This window comes from Leuciscus leuciscus, assembly GCF_965113295.1.
Source record: "Leuciscus leuciscus genome assembly, chromosome: 7".
Classification (NCBI taxonomy): domain Eukaryota; kingdom Metazoa; phylum Chordata; class Actinopteri; order Cypriniformes; family Leuciscidae; genus Leuciscus; species Leuciscus leuciscus.
In genome coordinates, this window is record NC_138731.1 from 2227701 (window position 1) to 2247229 (window position 19529).

Genomic DNA, 19529 nt, shown 5'->3' on the forward strand with positions numbered 1-19529 from the left:
ATTCGATCACTAATCATGTATTATTTGGGTATAAAATATAACCTGTATACAGCTGTTCTGTCTGCCCAGCGCTTCCGCCGCCCGCTTGCGTGTGTGTGTGTGTGTGTGTGCCCATACCTTAGACATACTGCCAGTCTCTGTTCAGGATCGATTGGTTCACGGAAATTGGTGGTCTTGTTTTTAATATGTGGCTCCAGTATCGCTAGCAAAGCATCAAACTGTTCCACTGACATTCTGAGGTAAATTTTGAATCGCTCGGGATAATTTCGCAACTCCTTGATAAGGAGTTGAAACTCTCCTTCCTCTCGGCGCAATCTCAGTATTGGGTGGACCCAATATTTCCTCTTTCTTTTTCTCTTTTTAAGAAGAAAGAGGGCAACAAAATCATCCCCACTGCTACCCTTGACGAATACATTTTGTATTTTTTGCGTTTTTTTCCGCAAAGGTTTAATAAATACGCATCGGACTCAGTGTGCAAGGTTTCTGTGCGTGACGAATTTTAAGGCTGACGAACACGAAAAAACGCATACGAAAATTTCGGACTCGGTGTGCAATGGCCTTTAGTTTCATATTTATGATTAAATTAAATTAAAAAATTGCGCAATATATCGGGAGACAAATGGAGTGTGGAGACATGATTTTGACCACTTTATTAAGTTTGTTTTTGTAGAAAACCTGTATTTAAAGTGAATTTCGTTTTGTATTAATTGTATCTAAATTTTAATCAATGTTTTATCAACCACTTGGCTGAATTTAACAAGAAGTAAATTAAAGAAAACTATTTAGTTTCATATTTATGTTTAAATAAAATAAATAAATAAATAATTTAATCTATGTTGATTATATGAAAAGTGAAAAGCGTGAGTAAGATCATAATTTTGTGCAATATATCGGGAGATAAATGGAGTGGGCAGACATGATTTAGACCACTTTATTAAGTTTGTTTTTGTAGAAAGACTTTCTTTAAAACGAATTTCGTTTTGTATTAATTGTCTCTTAATTTTAATCAATGTTTTACCAACCAATTAATTTTCCTGAATTTAATAAATAAGTAAATATGGCATGCAAAATAATCATGACGGCACCAGCGCGTGAACTGGAGCTCCTCTCCATACTGTAAATGAACCGAAACTCATAAGCTACTTGTCTCACAGACCTTAGAAATATATAGAAAGCTTGAATATGTGTACTTTTAAACAAAATATTTTTTTTTCTCTCAAAATCTCTTTTTTTTCTCCTACTCCCTTGATAGAGTGAGTCGTATGTCTGAAAACTAAGCTTATGTCTTCTATATCATTTTGTCCTATGTTATCAAGACGCGATTCGCACCGGTGTTAGAGAGCAGGGAAGCTTTATTGGCTGTTGCCGAAATTTAAAGTTCGGTGGATAGGGGAAGCGGAGCGGAGAGAAGTGGCGCGAGCACGCGGCTCATCGCGGAGTGTCGCACTCTACCCCATGATGCAGAGCCGGCTGCAATGAGAAGGACTTTTTTTCTTTTGAAATTGATACTATTTTTTATAATAAAGAGCACAAAATAATTACCTGTTATGTCCTCCATTGTATAACTTTATGTCTACATATTTAGGAACAGATATTGGGTTCTGCCCAAAGTCAAGCAACATAAAAGTAACGTAAAAGTAACGAGTAACGTAAAAAGTTACTTTCCAAACGGGGTAACTAAGTAAAGTAACGGATTACTTTTTTAAAAAGTAACGAGTAACGAGCAAACACTACTTTTTAAAAGTAACTTCCCCAACACTGACGGTCTCACATGATAAACTAATGCGTGTGTGTGTGTGTGTGTGTGTGTAGGAACTGCAAACCCAGGAACCGGCCGTCGTTCAGGCAGATTCTGCTGCACTTGGACATCGCCTCAGCAGACGTGCTGTCCACGCCACAGGAGACCTACTTCAAATCACAGGTGAGCACTACCGCACTACCGCCCCAAATATTAAAAATTATTCTCTAGAAATTAAAAACATGCTCATCATAGAAGTCATTGTATTAATAGAAAGGACAAAAAATGAGTTCCACGTCATTGGTCCTTGTAACCGTGCAGCTAAAGCAAGAGATGATCAGTGGTTTAATGATGATAATGTGTGTGTGTGTGTGTGTGTGTGTGTGTGTGTGTGTGTGTGTGTGTGTGTGTGTGTGTGTGTTTAGGCGGAGTGGCGTGAGGAGGTGAAGCAGCACTTTGAGAAGATTAAGTCGGAGGGCACGTGTCTGCACCGTCTGGATGAAGAGCTGATTAACCGGCGACGGGAGGAACTCAGGTCAGCAACGATCGTTGGCTTAGAAAATGTTCTTTCTTTCTAACTCCAAACTCCAACTGTCTAGATTCAGATTTTGACAGGTGGAGAGGCACATTAGACTCATTTAAGCTTCCATTATGGAAGTAAAATAATGTCAAATGTTTTTGAAATAAAAAGCCTGTTGAATTGCACTACTTGAAAAAAAATAGGCATTGCATTAACCATGCTTGCATTTTAATGCATTGTATTTTTAGTGCTTACATTTTTATGGGCTGAAATTCAACATGGTTGAATATTTAAGCTGTGAATATTTCAATTAAAAACATTTCAAACACCTTTTCATTATTAAAAATTCAATAATCCATTTTCACCTTTCATATTTCACTTCCAAAATATTCAAACTGTTTAAAAATACAACCAATAATATTCAACAGGCAATTTTCGGTCCATTTTATTTCGCTTTGCAAATTCGCTTCCACAAATTCAGTGGTTCAAATTCGACAGTAAATTCAACATTGACATCCAGGAACTGCAGGAAAAGCAGTAGATTGCCGAGCATACTCTCCATCTGCTGTTAGTCGACCTCACCAGCAGATGGTGCAAAAGCGCGTGTTGAAGACCAGCAACAGTTAGAACAAGTCATTCATTCATAAAACTCATTTACAGCAATGTAAGTGTATTTGTGATTATTATGACGGCTGTTTTATGTTAAATTCAGTGTCTTCACGGTTACTTTTCCTGTGTAGCCTACATGCATCTTTCTCTACCGTGAACGAGATTATAATGTTATTCCCCGATGCAGATATACAGATCCAATGTTACATTTTTGAGGTTGACATATATTTCTCTTGGTTGTTTAGTTGCCTTAACTTTATATTGTGGATGTGCTGCATGCAGGCTATTAGGGTTTCCCTCAATACTTAAGGATTCCCCTGCTGGATACAACGCTTAACGTAGCTTAATGGACTACAGTGATGTAAAAGACCAAACTCGCAGGCAAGCAGATGGACTCAGAATAACGCGCAAAGCTTAATGCTGAGCGTTTCCCAGTGATAGACTGGCATAAAGATGGCTTGATGTTGGACATTCGCACATTTAGTGCCTCTCTAAAGTGTATAAGACTTCTCTAAAGTGTATAAGACTTTGGTATACACGTTTCTAACTCCGATAGCATTTGAATAGAACGACTTACAGTCATAAAACCAACTGTAAAGTGTTCATTTAGTGGCAGGCATAATGCGCACCCTTTGGATTTTTGATATTTATTCAAATAAATTTAAGTTTGCTATTGAAGTTAGAAACGTGTATGCCAATGTTGTATGCAACTTTAGAGACGGTCCCTAAATGTGCGAATGTCCAATGTCTTTTACATTTAGTCATTTAGCAGAAGCTTTTATCCAAATTGATTTACAGTTAAACTAACAATAGGAGGACAATATGCAAGTGCTGTGACAGTTTAAGCTAATGCAATACACGTATGCATACTATATATATATATATGTATATGTGTTGATTTTATGCCAGTATCACGAAACGCTCAGCATGAAACTTTGCCCGTTAAGTTCATATTCTGAGTCCATCTTCTTGCCTGTAGCCTATATAATAGCCTACAGCCTACTTCCCTAATAAGGTGCAAGATTGGTCTTTCATATCACTGTATCAACGGAAGGGAAATCCTTGAGTATGAGGTATTGAGGGAAACCGATAATAATCCTGTTCATGGTAGAGAAAGCTGATGACATGTAGAATACACAGGGAAAGTAACAATGAAGTTATTGAATGAAACATAAACACAGCTTTTGTGTGTTTATCATCTTTTCCGCATATACTGACACAGATAATCATTTTCATTTTATGAATGAATGTCTTCGTCAGCAACAAGCACTTTTGCACCATCTGCTGGTGAGGTCGACTAACAGCAGATGGAGAGTGTGCTCGGCAATCTACTGCTTTTCCTGCAGTTCCTGGACGTCAATGTTGAATTTACTGTCGAATTTGAACCACTGAATTTGTGGAAGCGAATTTGCAAAGCGAAATAAAAATGGACCGAAAATTGCCTGTTGAATATTATTGGTTGTATTTTTAAACAGTTTGAATATTTTGGAAGTGAAATATGAAAGGTGAATATGGATTATTGAATTTTTAATAATGAAAAGGTGTTTGAAATGTTTTTAATTGAAATATTCACAGCTTAAATATTCAACCATGTTGAATTTCAGCCCATAAAAATGTAAGCACTAAAAATACAATGCATTAAAATGCAAGCATGGTTAATGCAATGCCTATTTTTTTTTTTCAAGTAGTGCAATTCAACAGGCTTTTTATTTCAAAAACATTTGACATTATTCTACTTCCATATTCCATTCTATCTAATATTTCTAAACTGAAAACATTTAAACTTTTAAAACTACTAAACTAAAACTTAAACTAATTAAAACTGAAAACCTTCAAACTTCAAGCTTTTAAAACTTCTTCAAACTTTCTGGCAAGGCTTTTTCATTTTATATCTAGTTTTTTATGTTATCGTTATTGGCCTGATAAGAAAATTGGACCGATATATTAAAGCCGATAAATAATGTATTATTTCCTTCAGCTGAGACACTTCAGATGCATCATGTTCATCATGATGGATCTAAATTGCTTGAAATATGATTGAAATCACTTCAAAAAAGGAAAATACAGTAAAGTGCACAGCAAGTCTGTCATGTCGGCTACATAAAATTATAATGAGAACATCATTATAATTGTGTGTTTGGCTTTTAATGGTGAGACTTTTGTTTTTGTAATCAGGCTCTCAAAAATTATATAAAAATTTGGATTTAGATTTATCTGCCAATATATCGGTTATCAGCTTTCAAATATAAAGAATTATCGGTATCGGCCAAAATGTTCATATCGGTGTATCCCTAACCAGAAAGGTTCTATATGAGAAGAAACATCTTAAATGATTGCATAATACTCTAATATTTTACAGGTTTTAACATTTTCTAGTGATAAGGTATGTTTACAAGCGGTTAAATTCATAAAATGTAATTGTAATCAATCAAAACAAAATGAATGAATTTAAACTAAATCAATAAAATGATCCCATGATGGAGAAGGTTCTATTTATGAAGCGTCTCTATAGTGAGGTTATACAGTAGACTCGATGTTTAGAGTTAGCACAGGTTTTGAGGGCTGAACCTGAACTGTGTCATAAGAGCGAGAGGAAAAGAGCAGTGATTGACATGTTGCTGAGCACACCTCATGTTCACAGGCACGCGCTGGACATCAGAGAACACTACGAGAGAAAGCTGGAAAGAGCCAATAACCTCTACATGGAGCTCAACGCCGTCATGCTGCAGCTGGAGCTCAAAGAGAAAGAGTTGCTCAGGTGATTCCCTGACATGTTCTGTTCCTCTAACATCATCTTTACAACATGACAGTGTCCACCAGACGTCCTGAAGAGCTCTAGACGCAGGGGAGTGAAGATTCATAGCAAACAAACATAATAATAGAGTTTCTCAAAAGCGACATTGCCACTGTTTTTCACCCTTTCAATATTACTATACCATAATCATTTAATTACACCTCATATCCTGTGAACTGATAGTGAAAAGAGATTAGCCGCGTTTCGAAATTGAATTCGAAATTTGAAATTGCGAATTGAAAATACGCCCAATGGAAACACGTAAATTTCACAAAAACTCCCATTTATTGCAAAAAAGTTTTTACGCTCGCATGAGGAGGTTTTTCAGGCAATTCAAAAAAGAAATATTTAGCAAAACTGCACTGGAAACAGTTTTTGCGCATTTACAGGTCACCTGACGTAGATGAGGCGGTATGTTTGGACATATAAGACAAAAGAATTACAGAAATAATGGATTCTAAACCTCAAATAAATGCCACAATCAAGACCTCGGAGCAGAAATGAGGGAGAAACACCCAGAAACACCTCATATGAGCCGCTCACAAGTATAATAAGGGTCGTTCCTCACCATTAATGCTTGGAAAGTACACATACATCTCCTTCCATTAATAATAATGGCTAGTGCAGTGGCTGGGATATAGTACAAAAACCTACCAACGTCCGTTGCCATGATTTTGGAATTATTTAACTTAACGCGAGAGGAAAACATTTAGTTTTAGTCGCATAACATCGATTAATGGAAACGCCGTAATTTCACAATAGTTTTTTGCGCAAATCTGTAATGGAAACGCGCCTATTGACTGATCTAAAGACTATAAACCACGGAACAAAGATACTGTGTTTACTGTAGCGATGGACAGTGTGTAACTATTCAGGATGCTTGTTCTTTTCCGGTGTTCTTGATCGGTCTGAAAGGGCTCCCATCATTCCATGTCATGTTACTTTCAGATAACTGAAATGCATCCAAATTAGATACATTTATCTTTATTTATAAGTGCTAATGCTATGGTGTTATTTATTAAGGAGGGAACAGTGTCTGGATAAGAAATATCCCGGTCTGTTCAAACATCACCCGTCGACCACAGTGGACAAACTCATCAAGAAGAGAAGCGTCCCTCAGAAACTGCCGTCTCACGGCAAGAGGTGAGAGGAGTTTCATTCAGTCATACAACATATAACATGGACATATATCAGGGTCAGGGTTATAGTCTGTCTTACACACAGTGTTATGTAGGGTAGAAAGGCTTTGTCTTCTGTGGCTGTATGAACGTGTTTGTGTATAAAACAAACAGCGCAGCAACAGTCTGCTTCACTGCAAGTTGTAGAGAAGTTCCAAGGTACAAAGAATATGTACATGATTAAATGCTTAGAAAATGATCTTCAACATTTTCTACAAACACGGACACGCAGAATTATGAAAGACATACTTGAAAAAAAGGACATTTCTGATGCATTTTACACATAAAGTTGTAATCGCAATTCGCAATGAACAAATCAAACAAAAGTAATTGAAATAGCTCAACACAACAAATGTTTCAAGCAGTTTGCCCAAATTCAACTGAAAATGCAACATTTAATCTCAACATTTTTCAACCCTTTTGCTGTTATGGACTGCTGAAAACGAGATGTAGAACCAGACAGCAGCTTCTGGAAGCGTTTCTGAGGAATCTGAGCTCGTTCCTCATGAGCAATGGCCTCCAGTTCAGTAATATTCTTGGGTTTGCTGCTGAAACCGCCTTCTTCAAAGCCCACCAGAGATTTTCTATGGGGCTCAAGTCATGTGACTGTGATGCCACTGTAAAATCTTCTAGGACTTCTAGCGACCAAGTCTTGGTGGAATTTGAGGTATGATTGGGATCATTGTCCTGTTGGAGGTCCAAGCTCCAGCTTCCTCACTGACGGCATGACGTTTCCTCCAAGGATCTCCTGATACTTCAGTGACTCCATCTCTCCTTCCTCACGCTGCAGGTTTCCAGAGCCAGAGGATATAAATCAGCCGAGAGAATCACAAGCTCCTCATGCTGAACTGTAGACAGTGTTCTTCACAGCTGATGCTTCATTCCTCCTCCTCCAGACACACCACTGATTCAGAGGGATGAACAGCTCCAGTTCTGTTTCATCGCTCCACAGAACAGAATCGCAAAACTTCTGTGGCTTATTTATATGATTTTGAACACTTTTCTTGTGCGTTTGGGTCAGTAGTGGTGTAGTCCTGGAGTTCTGGCATGTGTTTAGTACGAGCTGAAACCTCAGAGCCTGTGGCCACCAGGTCTTGCTGCAGGTCTTCTGCAGTCGCTTGAGGGATTTTCTGAACCTTCTCAGAAATCTGGTTCCAGCCGTTGATATCTTCCTTTTTCTGCCTCATCCAGGTAGAGTAACCACTGATCCTCTAACTCTGAACTTGTGAACTATGCTTCCAACGGTGTCTCTAGGAACATTTAGGGCCTTCACTATCTTTCTGTATCCTGTTCCTTGTTTGTGAAGGGCGATGGTGTCTTCTCAACTTTTTGGAACATTCTTTTGAATTATTTCTAACACACAGTCAAACGTGACCCTCGACAGACCTCGCCAGTTCAGATATTTCATGTGTTCTAGCTCAAGCACACCTGGTGCAACTAATGAAGCCCTTGATTAGTGAGACAACACCTGTTTTCCAGATTTGTGCTGTTGTGAGGGTTTCTATTCAGTTTTAGTCATTTGCCTTAACATGGACACTGTAACATGTAAAGTGCCACCAAAAAGAATGTTAAGTAACTGATGACTTCCTCTTTAACTGCCATATCCAGACCTGACCTCCTGAGGTCAGAGATCATTCTCCCCAAGATGGACGCCGGTGTGATGCAGGTGACTGTCCCGCCATGTGCAAACCGAGGACCTACCTCACCTAGTCGGAACCGCAGGGTGAAAACACGTCATCGGAGGGGTGGCAGAGGAAGCAGTGGGGATCTGTCCGGACCTAAGCACCCGTCTGCCCCTGCTAGCCAAGAAAGAAAGCCCCCGCTGTCCACCACGACGGCGCCCGCCGCGCCCCTCGTTGAAACGGCTTCAGTGGGCGCCATGAGGGAGGGCCAGCTGGAGCCACCCCCGCTGAAGCTGTCCTCGTCCAGCCCGGATCTGCTGTGCTCCACCCGCCACGCTGAAGATGGAGTCAGTGGTGCCGCCACGACTGAAGCCCTGGTCAGAGAGACCAGCGGCGGGGCTGAAGCGGGCGCCGGTCTGGACGAGACTCCACCCAGAAGTGACACGGCCAGTGAGGACGCCGCTTCCCTGCCATTCTCCAGCAGCCCTGATTCCCCCTGCTGTGGCAGAAGTGGAGCGGTGGGCAGAACCCACGCCGAGGAGAGAGAGGAGGGCACCGGCGCCGTGCGATTGCCCAGAGGATCCAGCGGAAGTCATCTGACTCCATCAGCCATACTGTATCGAGCTGCTATCACACGCAAACAGGTACGCATCTCTCTATTTCTTCAACAGAAGATTGCATATTCATGCTTTCAGTTCAGATTTCAATAGATCTACAAGGGAAGGTCCCATGACAGGTCACCATTTTTCATCACCTTTTCTATTTCCTCTTGTGCAGAAAAAACTGCAGGATTTACATTCAGGGGTTGGTCAACAATTTTAAGAGTGTAATGCCAGTTTTTTTAATCTATTTATCTCAGAATTGCAAGTTAACTAGAGCCGCCGTAAACTGTTACAGCTAATTCAATTGATATTCAGCTTTATTGAAAACCAATCAATTTAGATGTTACCACATGAAGTACGTTACATGACCAAACAGTCAAAAGTTACTGTACAACTGCAAGTTTCACACTAATAAAAAACATAGTAAAACATTGCAAAAATGCAAAATATTGTAAAAAAAATCCAAAAATGTAGTTTACATTTGTTATTTAGTTTTTTTCTGTGCTTTTCTGGGCCTCAATCATTGAGCATGTTTTGCCCATTTTCCTATAAACACATGTAATGGATATTTATTCAATCATGTGAACATTTTTTGAACGAAGTGTGTTGAATTCCACCAGCGACGTGGTGTTTCCTCTGAAGAAGAAGAGGGTGAAGTGGACAGTGAGGTGGAGTTACCAAGAAGACGGTAAGAACATCATTATTTATTCTTTCTGGAATATTTTCTTGTGAATTATGATAGTTGGAAGTTGCTTTATTTGTAAAGCTGCCTTTCCAAATCCATAATTAAATAATGTCTTCTTGCTTTGGTAAATGCACATGCAAATAGGCTGATTGAGTGTTATGTATTTTGAGTAATATTAAAATGGTTATATTTATGATCATTTATGAAATGATGATGGGGCCAGTGTAGGCATGATATGGGCTTGAGGATTCAACATGGCCAACATGGAACCCACGCACAAACCCATTTAGGGCCCTTACTGGGACTAATCCACATAGAGCAAACAAGGAACCCATGGACAAACTCATGTAGGGCCCATACTGGAGCTAATTCAGATAGGGCCGACATGACCAGGTGACCAGGTTCGATAACTGTGTAAAGTACGTCAATTATGAAATGACTTAAATTCAGCTATAAAGCAGCTCTGCAGAAAACATTGTCCAGCTCAGTTGACTTCTCATCCAATAGTGTCAGTGTAGTCAAATCAGTAATATTGCTGAATATTAAGTGTCCCCAACTAAGCAAGCCAGAGGCGACAGTGGTAAGGAACCCAAACTCCATTAGAGAGAAATTGAGAATAAACCCTTGGGAGAATCCAGGCTCAGTCGGGGGGCCAGTTCTCCTCTGGCCAACGAACGAACACGGTGTGATTATGATTCGAGCTGCATCACAAGTCAGAAGTCAGACTGTGGATCATAGCATTCAAAATATTTGATCCAGTTCCTTCTGCTTGAAGATCAGATTCATCACGCTGGTATGGAGATGAAGCTGACCATAGGTCTGTGCAGAAGACTTGTCTGGTTCTTGCGGTCTTTGCTGAGGATCTGTGCTGTGTCGACGAGGTCTTCACAGGGGATTGTCTAGTAGACACAGTCTCTGCTGAGATTCAGGGATGCAAAGAGGTCGTGTCTAGGTGCAGGTCCACCTTCTGATCTGGATACGGCCCGGATACGGCTGACTACGGTAACCTCAGGATAAGAATGAGACAGACAGACTAATATTAGCATAGATGCCATTCCTCTTAAGAAGTAACAAGTACATCTGGTGTTATGGGAAGTGTTCCCGTATTCCGGTTAACCTAATTTAAGCAGCCTTACAGTCCTTTAACGGATTTGAATAATAGGATTGTGAGGATACTGCCTTTTCCAGTATCTTTGACAGAAAAGGTAGATTCGAGATCGGTCTGTAATTAACATTCTTTAGGATCAAGTTTTCTTTTTGAATGAGAGGTTTAATCATAGCCAGCTTAAAAGGTTTTGGTACGTATCCTAATGACAATGATGAATAAATAATATTAAGAAGAGGATCTATGACTTCTGGAAGCATCTCTTTCAGTAGCTTAGTCGGAATAGGGTCTAACATGTTGTTGATTTTGATGATTTAAGAAATTTAGACAATTATTTCTCTCTTATAGCAAATAATGAATGCAATTGTTCCTCAGGGGTCTATAGCATGACGTCTGACTGGATACTATAGTAGACGGTTGCATAGTTATAGTTCTTTCTGTAATAGAATCAATCTTAAATAAATTCATAAAGTCATTACTGCTGTGCTGTTTGGAAACGACCGAAGTTGAAGCTTTATTTCTCGTTAATTTAGTTTTTAAGGCCTTTGTGTATGCAGTAACACTGTCCTTCCACGAAATGCGAAATATCTCTAGTTTTGTTTTCTTCCGGCTGCGCTCCATTTTTCGGGCTGCTCTCCTGAGGGTGTGAGTGTGCTCGTTATACCACGGCGTTGGATTATTTTCTTTAATCTTTTTGAAGAGCAAAGGAGTAACTGTGTCTAAAGTGCTGGAAAAGAGACTCAATAGTTTCTGTTGCAACATTGAGTTCTTCTGGTATGCTGAGGACTTGAAACTGATCAGGAAGACTACCATATTTGTATACATGAGACTAGATGATGTCATCGCTCTGCTGCAGAATTTCAACGCCATCAACATCAATTCCATGTGACAAACCAATTTAGGGCCCATACTGTGGATAATTTAGATACGACCCATAGGGCCGACATGGAACCCATTACTTATAGTTAGTAGAATGACTAATGCCTGGCTCACACTACAGGAGTTTTAAAATCCTAACCGACTGAAAAAAATTTGGGAGCAGCACACACTTAAGGAGAATCTTTGCAGATTTTCTTCCCTCGAATCTTAAACATGCTCAAACCACAAGATTTGAAAATCACGGCACATAACACACTACAAAATGTTATTAACCCTAAAACAGGCAACGTGACTCACAAGTCACATAGTTTTTATTGTCTATTTTGGGGCATAAGAACGATTTTTTCATCAAATCCTTTTATCATTTATCACAGCCTGGTCTGTCTTGAGTATGCTGGTCACATGATTTGCTTCAAGTTTTTTGTGATAAATTAGTCAGCCTGACCTAAATCCAACATGGCTGCCAGTGGTGCAGGACATTCAGATTTTGAGGAAAGAAAATATATATTAAACGTACTTTTCTTCTGGAAAAATAATAATAATACTGCTAACATTAATTGTGAACATTGTCTTAAGGTGCTGAAGAAGAAAATTAATTAATATGTTGTTCATGTTGTTATTTAGCACGTTTTGAAATATATGTGACTCCAGAGTCCCGTTGCCTGTTTAGGGTATAAAAAAGGGATTAACCCTAATTTTGACCATCTTTGTATTTTGAGTTTTTAATTCAGTATATTACAATTAAATCCTAATCCAGTCATGACAAAAAACTATATATTGTTGGAAAGGTCTTAGACTCCTAAATAGATATTTTAGCACTGTTTTTTGTTACGAATTATGTAGGAACAGTAATAGATGCATATATGACAAGAGTGCACCTCAAAAAATCTACATCATAACAGGAGTTCTGCCGTTTGTCACAAAAAGTCGACGCACACACTTTTAATAATTGAAACTTTGGTTTTCATGCTAAAAGTTCATAATAAAACATATAATCTAGTATTTGTCAATAAAAAATGATAAAATAATATTATCCCCTAAAAAGTATAATATATATATATATATATATATATATATATTATCCTCTAAAATATAATATTATCTTTTTATCACATCACATATTTTAGTAGTTATCATAAATTAGGTATCATTTGAAAGCTTACAAACTCAGAATTCATCTTGTGAAAACCATTTTTAAAATTGGACGTTGCATTACCATAGAAACGGTACTCTAAATTCTTTTCTCTGGCTCCACCCCTTTTGGGCGTAATCAGGTTTCATAATTTATGATCAAAACTTTTTCTAAACTTGACAAAATATTTTCAGAAAGGTCTGAGTCTCAAGGTTTGATATTTTGTGACAGAAGTGATATTTGGACAGAAATGTATTAATTTGTTACGGCAGAATGCATACAATTAAATTCAATGGAATGTATGTCACCCGGTGGCTATTTTTGGTATAACGCCTAAACAAAATCTCATGGGAACTTCAAGTTTTGTGATATCAACTTCAAATTTGGAACACAACATGGTTAGATATATGGCTTTGATTTTATATTAATTTTAGAGTAATTTCTTTTTGTAAAATAGATATTTTATATAAAAGAATATTAAGTACAGTATATTTGATTTACTGTAAACTTAAACTTCCATAACGTTTTCATACTTTCATTTTTTTAAGTGCTTTCACTTCAGCAATAATCTGCTGAGTGTCTTCTTTAAAACAAGACAAAACTTATGTCTATACCCAAAAGCATTCTTGAATTATAACCATTTAAAGGGATAGATCACTTTGAAATTAAATTTTGGTATGTTTTAGCTTACCTCAAGGGCATCCAAGATGTAGGTGTCTTTTTTTCCGCAGTAGTTTCAATTTTGATATTTTTAGGTCAAACCGTTCTTGTCTGTCAGTCATATAATGCAGGTCGATGGTCACTGTCTCAAAGAGCATGCACAGAGTCCAAATTAAACAATTCCCCATCGTAAGTACACATTGATGGCCTAAGACACGAAACGAGCGGTTTGTGTGAGAAAACGAACAGTTTTTATATCGTTTTTACCTCTTGAACACAGCCACGTCCAAGTGATCTGAGAGCGCGGGCGGGTATAGATATATACACTAGATGTCGCCTTGGCTACTGCGAAACCGTTACCAAGGCGACATCTATTGTATATATCTATGCCCGCGCTCTCAGATCACTTGGACGTGGCTGTGTATAAGAGGTAAAAACGATATAAAAACTGTTCGTTTTCTCACACAAACCGCTCGTTTCGTGTCTTAGGCCATCAATGTGTACTTACGATGGGGAATTGTTTAATTTGGACGATGGGGAATTGTTTTAATTTGGACGATGGGGAATTGTTTTAATTTGGACTCTGTGCATGCTCTTTGAGACAGTGACCATAGACCTGCATTATATGACTGACAGACAAGAACGGTTTGACCTAAAAATATCAAAATTGAAACTACTGCGGAAAAAAAGACACCTACATCTTGGATGCCCTTGAGGTAAGCTAAAACATACCAAAATTTAATTTCATAGTGAACTATCCCTTTAAGTTTGAATAGTGCATTTTAATGTCCATTCTCAAAAAGGGGGTAACAGTTAAGGGGTTAAAGTACCGTTTTTAATGTCTGATTTCAAAACAGTTTTCACAGGCTGAATCTTGAGTTCGTAAGCTTTCGAATGATATATAATTTGTCAACATTAGATCAGACGAAGTATAGGATATAATTGTTTTTAACATGCAGTGGCAAGTGGGCCAGTAACAGTTAACAGATTAATGACTTGGTCCTTTTTTTATACCCTAATCAGGCAACGTGAACTGGGAGTCACAACTCATAAAATCCAAAATATATCAAATATTTCAAAAATGATTTTGGATATGTTTTACTTAAGTCCAAATTATATAAAAAATTACATGAAATGATTTTTTGCTTATCATTTTCTACTCTAGCCTGTTTAAGGGTTAAGATTATGGTGCCAGAGGAAGCGCGTCACGTGATCTCACGAGCAGATCTGAAGCGGAAAAGCATTTAAGCACAATATCTGTCCTTCATATCAAGTCATATTGGTGAAAAGGTAGCCGTGACCAAGGAAAGATCATCCTTTTAAGGATATGTCTAATGAATGGCGTCAGCGCTGGATGCAGTGAATCAATGCCATTGATCATGAAGTGACGCATCAGCTTCAGCGTTGGCCATGCGCCGCTTTGCTGCTCAGCTGAGTCTTGTAAAGTGGAGCTCAAAGTTTAAATTAAATATTAAAATAACTAGATGTACCGCATGGCGGTACAAAATATGACCGCCGCTCAGGCCTGCACTGGCTTTCCACAAAAATAAATGACGTGGAGCAATTTGGCTGTATTGCGTGTTTATGTATATACCTAAAAAAAGTAGTAGTATGTGCATGTCTGTCTGTGTGTGTGTGTGTGTGTATGTGTGTGTGTTTGTGTATGTGTGTGTGTGTGTGTGTGTGTGTGTGTGTGTGTGTGTGTGTGTGTGTGTGTGTGTGTCTGTGCGTGTATGTATGCCCCACTAGACTTTTGTACATGTGTGTGCGCGTGTGTGTTTGTGTGTGTGTGTCTGTGCATGTGGATTTGTATGTGTGTGTATTAGGGGTGGCACGGTTCACAAAACCCACGGTTCGGTTCGTATCACGGTTTTAGGGTCACGGTTTTCGGTTCTGTACGGTTCTTGTTGTTGTTTTTTCTTTTAATCTTTAACACTCCAAAAATTTACTTCAGCATATGATATATAGCTGAATTATCTAATTATTAATTAATTTATTTCATAAATGGGGTGTGTTTGCAAAACGCAGCTTCTCATTTCCCGTGGGCTGTGTCGGACAGTTATTTGTCACCACTTTTTGCCAGGGTTGATATTATGTCCCAGCACGGATGTACCAATACAAATAAATAAAACATTTCCAGTTAACTAGCAAAGTATTCGTTTCGTTCGTTTGTTAAATAAGAAGCAATCTAGCGCTGAAATGTGTTTTTTTTAATCAAGTGATCAAAGTGCTCGTTGCCGTTGCGATCAGTGGCGCTGATACAGTGTTCTCGTGGCTCGCGCACACACCGCAGCGGCCGCACATTCTTCACTCAGACGCGCGCTTCAGTCCGTTGAGGAGACTCTAGGCTACTCTATTCGTTCCGATGAAATCACAAAACAAAATTCATACAAATCTGTCCCTGCTTGATATACAACCGCTGATAAACATAATCGGTTTTGATGAAAAAGAAAAATATATACGAGTGCAGATTAGAACTCAGAACCTTTGACACGCTTGGCAAGTTCTGCCACTGGACCATTAAAGTACATACCGGTACGTGGAACAGTCGATCTATGTAGCCTATTTATTCACGTGAAAAAAACAACATATAGCCTAGTGGAGTTGATCTCATTAAATGTCTAAGTAAACCCAGTGTACTATTTAAATCGATTGCTGGACATTGTAATGTTATTCTACATTTGTCTGATTTATGATTTAGCATTGTATTAGCAGTAGCACGGGCACAAGGCTACATTGCGCATGCGTCGAACCGTGCGAACCGCGCGACGCACACACGCACCGAACCGAGACAAGCGAACCGAACGGTTCGGATGTTTTTTCATGTACCGTGCCACCCCTAGTGTGTATGGGTGTGTGTCTGTGCATGTGGATGTCAGTGTGTGTGCATGCTTGCGTTTGTTTGTATTCCTGCATGTGTGTGTGTGACAGTATCATCCTAAACCAGCAACCCTTCGCTCAACACCACCATCTACAGGCCGATGAGTGTACAGTCACTAAATGTGCACATAAATGAATTTATTTTATACCCCCCCATGGATGAAATTCTACGAAACTTAGCATACCCCCAGAGGATGTCAAGTTAATCATACACATCAAATATGGTGCAGTTCTGAACATCTCCACTGAAGATAGGGGCGATTAAAGCAGAATAATATTGCATTTTCATTTTTTATGGGAGGGGCGCAAATCACAAATAAGTGATTATGGGCTAGGTTGATGTGGGCCCTTAAGACCAACATACCATAAACATTTCTTCATCCTCGGTGCCACGGTTCAGGTAGTTATTTAGGAAAAACTGCATTTTTTGGGTTTGGGGGGGCCCAGCGCGGGGGGGTCTAAAAGTCTAGTGGGGCTACATGCCCACCAAATTTCATGTTCCCCGGTGTTTCGGTGTCCCTGGTATCGTTGACGAAAAATTCAGTAGATGAAAAAAAAAAAAAAAACTTTGACAATCCATATATGACCGCTTTCGCTAGCTACGCTAGCGGCGGTCATAATTAACAGCTTGTTTCATTACATCTATCTTTGAATGCATCCGCATTTTTACATTTCCATTGAATGAAGAGTTTAATGACTGAGTGACAGCCTGTCTAGAATGCGCAGAGACTACCAAGGCCAACACTGGTGAAATATCACCAGAAAGCCTCTCGTAAAGTGAGATTCAAGGAACTAACTGTTATATAACAATGGCCTAACAAGCTCATTGTCAGGTTTATGTTGTGTTTATTATATTATGTGGACCCGACCCTTATTTTGACATTGTATCTTAATTTTACTCCACTTCGTTTTAACGTGCTTTTTAGTTTCGGTTTCATTACTGAACATGTACTCGTCTTCGTGCCTGCTGACCACAGCGTAACACTTATTTATTTAGCAATAAATAAATGGAGATAAAAACGCATATCGCGCTGTTGAGTCACTCAGAATTACCTCAAGGGAAATTCCTTCACCAAGACAGCCCTACTTGTTTCTTGGCTATTTTGACAGTACTGACGTAATCACAGTCTTGCTCATCCCGATTTAAAATCCTAAATATCAAACATGTTTGATGTGATTGGGGCGAGCCCGATTTGTGTGAGAGCAGAACGGGAGGTGCAAGATTCGATCTGTGAACGCCTCACATTACCAGATAATCTGCGCCGAACATCGGAACCGATCCAGGTCATCAACAAGATTTTTTCTCTGATTCTCGGGAGGGGAAAATCTGGGATAAATCGGCCTAAAACTCCTGTAGTGTGAGCCAGGCATAAAGTGGACCACAAAATAAAGTGTTACCAAATTTTAATTTGAATATATCCTTGTTTAATTGTTTGTATGTTCTCTAATGTCCAATTTACAGACGGCCAACCAGTATAACCAAGTGCCAATCAGTATCCACTTTCAGCTCAGAGAACCTGTCGGTTTCAGAGGGAGAGGAGGGCCACACCACTGACCACTCCCACAGCGGCACACCAGATGTGGTCAGTACCAACACCGACGAGCGTCTGGACGACCGCAGCGATGACCTCATCTCCCAAGGGTCTGAGATCCCTGTGGATATTACAGACCCCACTCTGTCTGAAAGAGAGGCAGCCGCCCTTGAACAGGAGAGAGCCAATTTTGACCTGGAACAAAATATCCTTGAGGTACTAGTATTGTGTAAAACCATATAACATGCTAGAGTTTAGCTCTAACCTTAATTACACAACTGAACAAGCTAATCAAGATCTTCAGGATTACTAGAAAGCTTCAGGAAGGGGAGTCTGATCAGGGATGGAGATGAACTCTGCAGGGCAGTGGATCTCGAGGGCCAGACTTGGGTTAGATCAACTCTAAATAAAGTGATTGGTTTAATGTGTGCTATTATATCATTTGACATGTGCACAATGCACCAATATACAGAGTTTCCCGTTGTTTAGAAATGCACATACTAGCCATATTGGTTCTTTTTTTAATATTTATCTATTTTGGGTCCTAATTAGGAGATGACGAGCACATGAAGCTTTGTGCTGTGCTGCGTATATTTATAAAGTAGTACCTGCCCAAAACAAGCCATCTGTGGATGAGAATCCAAAGCAAGGACTGCTCGGACACGACAGACTATGTTCAACAACAGCCGCTCGTTCCGTGTGTCATTTCGCCATTTCTCAACTTTTCTATCCGATCCAGTGTTTACATATCCTATCGAATGGGTTAGAACAGGATTGGGCCAATTCATTCTAATTAACATGGTTACATGTGACTTTTTATTGGAACTGGGCTACTAGTTCAATTGCAAATATTAGGGTCCATGTAGACGCAGCTAATAGCATCGCCGTGAGACAAACAAATGCTGCTTTATTGCAGGGTTTTTCAGATCTGGCTCTGGACATCCACTGTCCTGCAGAGTTTAGCTGATTAAACACTCCTGATCAAGGTCTTCAGGATGACGGGAAAACTACAGATAGGTGAGTTTGATCAGGGGTGTGTTTCCCGAAAACATTGTTTACCAACTATGATCGCAAGTTCCGTCGTTATCATTATAGTTCAACGAGTCTGTGTTTCCCGAAACCGAACATTCGCAAACTGCATCGCAGAGTTGTGTGTTTGGAACGACAGATCTCGACCTGTGGTTAGAAGCGTAGTTTCTTGTTTGCATGACTCAATAAATCATTATCTTGAGCAAAATAAGCAACCTGACATTCAGTACAATCTATATGTTTTATTTAGAATAGATTTTAAATAAAACATTTTGAAGAGTGCGCATGTGTGAACGAGCTCTAGTGCGTAAGAACGAGTCTATGATTGAATCTGGAAATAAACCAAAATAACTGAGAAAAATATGAGAAAGTCCTCAGATGCCATGTCCGTAATGTATAGCAAAACATCTAGGGCCCTAGTTTAACGATCTGAAACGCAAGTAACTTTGTGGGCGGGTCTCGGACGCAAATCTAAAATGTGTTGGTCTGAAGTAGCTTCATTACTCATAGGTGTGGTTTGTGCGTAACATGAAATAAATCAATCAGAGCGTCATCTCACATTCC

At 39.2% G+C, this 19529-nt stretch overlaps 1 protein-coding gene across 1 annotated transcript in view; it reads left to right on the forward strand.

Moving 5' to 3' along the window:
* map3k12 (mitogen-activated protein kinase kinase kinase 12) overlaps window positions 1-19529 on the forward strand; it is a 33084-nt gene that overhangs the window by 10583 nt on the left and 2972 nt on the right. Inside the window, exons 6-12 of the mRNA XM_082175268.1 lie at window positions 1813-1921; window positions 2164-2273; window positions 5509-5625; window positions 6685-6804; window positions 8448-9105; window positions 9684-9751; window positions 17867-18152. Of these exons, the coding sequence (XP_082031394.1) occupies window positions 1813-1921; window positions 2164-2273; window positions 5509-5625; window positions 6685-6804; window positions 8448-9105; window positions 9684-9751; window positions 17867-18152 (1468 nt within the window). The remainder of the gene's footprint in view (window positions 1-1812; window positions 1922-2163; window positions 2274-5508; window positions 5626-6684; window positions 6805-8447; window positions 9106-9683; window positions 9752-17866; window positions 18153-19529) is intronic.